Here is a 7,892-nt window from a genome sequence, read left to right as displayed (position 1 = left end):
TTGCTGTATTTTGGTTGCTTTATTATTATCCTTTTACTCTCTAAATTACTTACATAACAAATACCCAATACACATTTTAAAAAGCTGCAGACATTCCATCAGGGAAGCACTTTAAGGATCAGAAAAGTAGGATCTTGATTTGAGATATTAAAAAAATTAGAAGCTCAACTATAGGACAAATAAAGGTGCTTAAATAGGATAAATATGATTGCTACCTCCGACAGGTATGTACAGTCCAGGAGGTACAAAACTGTGAACACGCATGCAGAAAACTGGATTAAGAAAGGCAGTAAAAATATTACCCCTCACCAATTCCCTTATATAAACCTTCTGTTAGACTTTTACCTTTTAGAGGTAGACCTGAAGCAGGGCCCACACAAAAAATTGCTACAGGTTTTGTAATGATTTGTTTCCATGAAGGAGTTTGTCAAACTAGACCCACAGGCTGTCAGCTCTGGAGCAGAGATGCTGCTAAATGTTTATTTAGAGCTTACAAAAACACCGCCCTGATCTGTTGGAAATGATGCACATCACTGCACCAAATAAATATGAAACAAATGTCTTTATTTATATAAATCATAGAACATTCTTTTAGATTATTAGAAACACTTTGGAAAACTAAATTTGTTTTACAGCATTTTGATCACTCCCACTTATCAGATTTTGGCTGCATGCCTAGCTTAAGAGCACAGCATCCTAAGAGCTTGTGGTCTGAGCGCTGGAATGTAAGCATCAGGGTTATTGCAAAGAAATGGTTAATTTTAAAAGACTGCAGCAGTATTTTTGTTGATTTTAGGCTTTTCAAAGTTTGGAACAGTCTCCACATTTTCAGTCATATTTAGTCTACCAATAGTAAGAAGCTACAGTCTTAAAATCCACAATTCTAAACTTTTCTCACAACAGAGATTTGGTCTATGCAAAAGCAAGAGATGACCAGCTGTTTGTAGATCATTATTTTGCAATCTCTAGTTCTAAAAAAAATAAACTGAGTTTAGAGTAGTCCTGGAGGAAATTCCACTACAAACTAACAAGTAAAAAATAAAATATGTCAGAAATCCTTGTTCTGACCACACCCCTTCACCTAATCCTACACCTGAGCTGTTGCAGGAAAAATAGTGTCCCAGAGGAAAGCTATGCTGGATTAAAAGCATTGCAGAGTAACTCAGAGCAATATAATTCAGGATAACCCTTGGTTTTCTTGATTATTTATTTCTACTGATGGATACAAAAATTTAGACCTTGCTGTTCATCTCATGTTAATGCATGAGGCTTTACTGAAACTGTTGAGATTACACCAATTTTGATGCAATGAAGCTATCTCTGAGAAGTTTCAGGTTGGACAGAGGTTCCGTCTAACAGAAATACAATCTAACCTATGCTAAAAATATGTCCCTAGAGACAAAGAAATAACAGCTAGCATAATTCTTTTTTGTCTACTATCTCTTCAGTCACATTTTTAGGATGTATAAACTCTACAGAATAATTAGTAATTTTACTTCCAAGTATATTTTTATCGTGATGCACTAATGCCAACAGATCATTTTCTTTGTACTTACCTGATGTTGGAGGTGGCCAAGGCTCATCCGACCTGGTGGGCTCAACGGGGTGGTCACAGACATCCCAGTAGTCAGCACAACAGTCTACGGGGCCAGGAGAACCTGAGGCACAGAACTGATCACAATAACATATAGCTGCTTTGGAGACAATGTTAAAGCTGCAGTCATCATTTCTTCCTGTGCAACAGCCTCGTACCCTGCAGGACCTTCCCTGATACAGACTCCTTTTCAGCCTGTTCCACTTTGCAGAACCATCACCTTCAACAGAATAAAGTCCTCGGGAGAAATTTCTTCTAGAGTCAAGCTGCTTTGCCATCCAAACTTCACTTGCAATGCCATATAAGATCAATAGCTGACTTACGAGCCACATTCTTCTGCCCCTAGCAGCCTTCTTTGAAGGTCTCAGTGCTTCACTTTATCAATAAATGTTCATTTACTGTATATGTAATACCTTCAGTTAGTGTTCAGAAAGAAATCTGAACAGAAAGCTGCAGACTATGGTTTTCTAGGAAGACTCTGCATGTGTTAATTATTAGTCAGACATGTTGTAAACTCATTTATTTGCCCAAGATACAAAGATACTGGAAACAGAGACGCAACTATGTATTCAACATTATGAAATGCTGGGTGCATTCTTTTGCAAGTGAGAAAATTTAAAGTAAATTTTTCAGAATATATAGAATATACATGGTCCAATGGATTAGTTCTATACTTGTAACTTCTAAAATCAAAACAATGTGAAGAATGACTACATGGTGTCAGAGAAAGTTCTCTTTTGGGCTTCATTTACCTGAGACAAATATGTTCTCCATATGATTGGAAACTATGCAACACTTGGGTTGCATTTCATCTACTTTTTCCTTTCTGATATGCAGGGCTATATCACTGCACTGAATTTATCCTGCTCCCCCATTTTAATCTTGTTTCCAGTGATCTAGCTTAACTTTATATGCTCTCTTTTGCACTGTATTACTGTGGTCAAATTCAGAAAAAATGAGGTGATTTTCAGTATAAACTACTACCCAAAGATATTCTTTAAGATTTGCATTTCTTGAGTCAAAATGAACCTGGCAATCATTGTAAATAGCATAATAAATATCCACTGATGAATACTCATTCCGATTTAAAAAGGAAATGGCTGCATTAATAAAACCACAAAGAAAACCAGAGCAGATATCAAAAGGTAAGTCTAAAAGCCTTCACTACTTGATCTATGATCTCCAAGTTTTTGAACTGCAGACCTAAAGAAATATGCACAGTACTGTTGCCAAAACTAAAAAGATTCAGAAAAAGCAGCAAAGAACTTTGAAGTTTCTAGCAGAGGTAGCATATAAGGCTAAATTTTAAAAAATATAATAGTTTCAAATGCTGAACAGTTACAAGAAAATTTAAGTCTCCAAAGCTGAACAAGCAGAGGTAAAAACCAGTCATCCTTCTGTCTCCATTTGTTAGTAAATGAGAGAAACCTGGAGAAGCTGATGGCAGACTGTTTTCTAGGGAATGAAGGGAATCTTTCCCTTTGTGACCAGCGGGGCTGTTCAGTGCTGCCGGAAGTCATAGCATCAAAGGCCAGCTACTTTGAAAGCACAGCTGGGAGCGCAGCTGGTTTAGATGCATTGCCATGAATGGCAGAGACATGAGGAACGTGTGTGTATGTTTATATATATGTGGACTTGTAATCCAAATGTTCAAGTCTTTACTACAGTTTCTTGCCAGCAGTGCTTTTATTGGACCTGCCTCCCACGCTGTCCCCACCACAGCTAAAGAACTGCAGATGAGGGGAAATTGCATCAGACCACACGATTTTTATTTTGCTCTGTTGCAAACAATCTTCTGTGAGGAAGTTAATAGAAAGACCAAGGTCAGCAACATGCAATCACTGTACATTACATAATAGGACATAAATCTTAGCCTTCAAATTTGCTCTGTGTGTTTTTTATTAAATTCTGTTTATGAGACAAAAATCTGGGCAACATTAAGTCTGTCGCTGACTGCTATAATGCATCAAATATATTGTGAGAAAAATAAGAAAAGACATGTTCATGGAAACTCAGGTGAAGTGCTCAATAGAAATGATAACCTATTTCTTTTCCTTACGTCTATGCAGTTCTATCAGTTCCGAGAGAATGACTCCTAATTTGCACTGACATTAACAAAATGTAAATTTATTTGTTATTACAGACCTTTGGAAGTATTTTTACAAAGTTATCCCCTTGCTCTGGAAGCATAAGAAATAAAAAAAGCTATCATATGTGATAAATGTTATCAGCCAGTCAGATAAAGTGAATAGGCACATCTGTGTTTTAAATTACAGACCTCTGGTTTCATTTGGTTTTGTTTGTTTTGTTTTGTTTTTTTTAATTTTCAACTTTTAAAGACTTGCTGATGATAAAACCAGAGGCAAGGAATTTGCTTAGAAATTACGTGAACTAGAGTACACAAAAATGAGAATTCTTTCAAAGGAAGGTGAAAATGTGACTCGTGTTTCTAAACAGCTTTGTTTTGTGACACAAGAAACTGTGCTGAACATTGACAAAATCCATTTTTCCCAACTGTTGGCATGTGTTCAAACCTTAAAAAAAACCCATGAATATATTCTATTGTGGTTCAGCAAATATTTTTATTTCAGTAGTTTCTTTTGTAAGTGAAAATAGCTCTCTGTTCACTGTATGAAAGCATGTATTGACTTACCTGTAACTGTTTAGAAACAGTTAAATATGATCCTTTTTCTCTATTGAAGATTAACCTATTCCAAGCATAAGAGCTCTGCTAAACTTCTGAGTTAGGGTCCTAGTCCTAGTTCTAGTTTGCACAGTTAAGTATAAAAATATCCAATTTGTACCTGTTTCAGCATTACCTGACATCTACATTTAGCAGGAATTCAAATTCTAATATCACTGAACACTTGGTGGAGTAACAATTAAAAAACAGTTTAAGATGTCCAAGAATCTCTCAAAAGCTGAAGCAAGATTATTCCACAGCCTTTCTATCAAGTCTCCCTGATTTGTCTGAATGAGCCTACTGGGTATCATAAAAATCACATTTCTAATCACTTTCAGAGTACAGGCAATAGCAATGGCCAACAAGGCTCTGAGCGCTGAAGGTCACTCCCAGGACGGATGGCAGAGCCCACCCATCAGAAGACTGCAGCACCTTCCCTTCCTCTGCCTGCTGCAAGCGGACCGGGGTCAAGCCTTACGCACAGACAGAGGGACAACTGCAGTACTGCTACCTTGTGCCAGGATAATGAAGTGACTCTGTTAGTTTAGGAAGAAACCAGTATGCCAGACACCAGCTCAGTCATTTGACAGTAGACACAACTCAATGCATTAGCGAACCCATGCAACTGCTTATCTCCAGTTTAAACTCTGCAGTGATACTGGTCATCCCTTTCTTTGAACTCAAACAGAAATTTAACTGGTGACTCCTTGCACAAAACGCATCATTGATTTGTAATGGCTACAATAGCTTACACTCACTACTCTTTATTATTAATGGCTGCAACACAGTAAAAGTTTTTAAAGCAAAACCACTTCACCAAAAGTGTTGTCCCACAATGTCTTCTCTTTCCCATGTACTAATGGCAGAATAAGATTAATCATCCCAAACTATGAGTGACTTGCTCCTGGATGTGTTTACACAGAGAAAAGCTGTGTCTTAAAGTTATTTTCTCACTGTTACTTTCATCTCCATATGTTTGGAGCGGGCGCAGGAACCCTGGCAGCTCATGGCTGTGGGTTTTTGGCATGGTATGGAGCAGAGCCACTTTTAATCCAAGCATTTCAGGGCTGTCTATTTCAATTCTTATGGTGCCAATCCAGGTTACATGTAACTGGGAATAATGACAAATTTCATCACATGTCTAAGTAGATCCTGCCACAGTGTGACTTGCTATACATGGCCTCTGGGACCAATAAGACCAGTTCCTCAGATATTCAATCGACAGATTTAGGGTCAAAGTCAGAGGTAGAGGAAGAGAAACTGATCACAACTGCCCATGCCAAAGAAATCCCAGTCCTCACACACAGAGATTCACACACACAAGTGCTCAAGCACTCAGACTCAACAACCACAGCTAAAAGAAGATGACTTCATAGATATTACATTGTACTAAGTGGTTGTTATAGCCTCATACCTTTTCACTCTTCCCACCACAGTAATTCATCACATATTTTCCCACCCCAGCTGCATCACTTGGTCAAACTCAAGGCAGCAGGTGCCACCTCATTCTTTTTCTTTTTTCTTGTCAGCCATACTCCAGCACTGCCCTGAGGTCAGCCCACTCTGAGCTCAGTCAAATAAATACATGTGAAGAACGGCAGAACCTGTGCATAGTATGTGTGCAGCCGCACAGCTGCAAGTGCTCTCCTAAACAGCGTCTCACCAGGGAACAGGTAACAGCAGTCATTGTGGCTTGTATCTGGATAGGAACCTCTCAGGAGACACAGCCAGGTAAGAAAATCTTGGCAGTGGTGCCAACATATCATGGACAACGTGCCACCTCCATTATGCTGTCAATGCAGGTTATTGTGGGCAGATTAGCCTGTGCAGGGCTGCACATACCTTCAGAGAGGTGATGTGTGCAGTGAGTTTGCCAATCCCAAACCTCACCAGTTAGAGGTGAAGGAGAAAGGGAACATACTGTATTTCACTGCCAGTATGAGCTCTTAGAAGGTGGTGTGCTGGTGTTGCATGGCAGATGTGTACCTACTGGTGTTCATCTCAAATGTGTGGCCCTATCTGATCCTACCAGTGAATGTTGGCACTCCAAGTCTAAACTCTTCTCTGGACTGTGGGCAGACTGACAAGGGCAGAGGCAGAAGTAGCATCCCAAACTAATACTAGAAATCTGAACAGGTTGTCCATGTGCCTACCATTAGTCTTACCACCAAGCAGGCTTAGAGGCACTTTGGATTCATATTAAGTTTGGCATTATTGTAATGTGAATGTCACCAGTCCACTTCCAGAGAAGCCATCTTGCAGAAGGCTCTTCCCTTAACTTGTAAGCTACTCCATGCCATTTACTTTACAGTGTATGACTTGGCTAGTGTAAAAATAGCCTAGCATTGCCCTGCATATAGCTAGATACTACTCCGTGCATAAGTGAGAGCAGTCTTACATAAAAATCATCAGTTCATTTTTGTTTAAACATCTTTTTCAATGCACAAAAAGACACTGCAGGAATTATATATACAACTTATTCATATGAAAAATAATTATGCCTTGGCTGATGCACATACTAGATAGCCACTATTAACAATGCTCAGTTAGACAACCCCAGTAAGGCAGCCAGTGAGCCTGTGCAGAGTAGGCAAGCATCAGTCAGGTAGGGAAGGACCGGGCTTCTTAATCCTCATAATAGGCTGATCCTCGGTGTTGCTGAGTTGCCACTTTCAGATTCTCTGCTTTTAAGGATTTTTTATACCTTAAGGTACATATTTTTTCTGGTTTTGTCCTTGAGCTGCTACTGTTACACTTTCAACAAAATGCTTCTCTGTGCTTTCACTTTTCTCATTTGGAATAGCTTTAGCTTGTGAACTTCCTGATATTAAGCAATTTTCTCATTAAAACTGAGTCAAGAGCTGTGCTGCACCAAATCAGGCTTTGGATACCAGGCAGCTGAACCCTTGGGCCAAGGGCTGCCCTCAATCTGATGCAGCAACCAAATTTTCTCAAGTAATGAATTCTGACCCTCTTTCCCATGGCCCATTCTATGTCACTACCCAGATACATCTCTTGTGCTAGGCAAATCTCACTTTTGATCATTTGGGCCAACTTTAATAAGTCTCTTTTTTTCCAGCCTGAGTTGTAGCATATAGCAACAAGACAAACACCACAACCATTCACAGGATGAGGGAAAAATGGAACCATAAGCCCTCACTAAAAATAGGCAGTTATTGTGATCCTGATGGGAATGTGTATTTTACCAGAAAAATAGTGAATAAAACCTGGATAAAGGCATCAGAACTTGGCCTAATAAATTACACTATTGAATAATCAGCATTCACTAATTTTATAGTATTACTGAAAAAGCAATCAATTTTTGAGCTAGATTTACAGCAGTAAAAATAAGAATCTCAACAAACATTTTGCAACAAAAATACAGCTTTATTTAATTTCACTGTTTATATTATTTCTAAAGAAAATATGCTGTATTATATTGGGAATCTTAAATCAGCAAGCACTTTAAGAAATGATATTTCAATATGGCATTTTCATGTGTGCATCTCGGGTTAATTATGATAGTACATAAGATTATGCCTTGAAATAATATTTGATTGTTATTACTGCTTTGCAATTAGCATACTGGAAGCGTTTGGGGGGGGGGGGGGGGGG

The 7,892-nt window shown here is 38.7% G+C and overlaps 1 protein-coding gene across 1 annotated transcript in view; it reads right to left on the bottom strand.

Annotated features, from left to right (window-relative positions):
• Positions 1 to 2,022, bottom strand: part of TINAG (tubulointerstitial nephritis antigen) — a 48,792-nt gene extending 46,770 nt beyond the window's left edge. The window contains exon 1 of the mRNA XM_026845404.1: positions 1,557 to 2,022. Coding sequence (XP_026701205.1) covers positions 1,557 to 1,926 — 370 coding nt within the window. The 5' untranslated portion in view covers positions 1,927 to 2,022. The remainder of the gene's footprint in view (positions 1 to 1,556) is intronic.
• Between the last annotated feature and the right edge of the window lie 5,870 nt (positions 2,023 to 7,892).

Source organism: Athene cunicularia (genome assembly GCF_003259725.1).
Source record: "Athene cunicularia isolate RWA chromosome 3 unlocalized genomic scaffold, athCun1 chr3_part1, whole genome shotgun sequence".
NCBI classification, from domain to species: domain Eukaryota; kingdom Metazoa; phylum Chordata; class Aves; order Strigiformes; family Strigidae; genus Athene; species Athene cunicularia.
The sequence above is the reverse complement of the archived record's forward strand: the minus strand, read 5'-3'. Positions and strand labels throughout refer to the sequence as shown.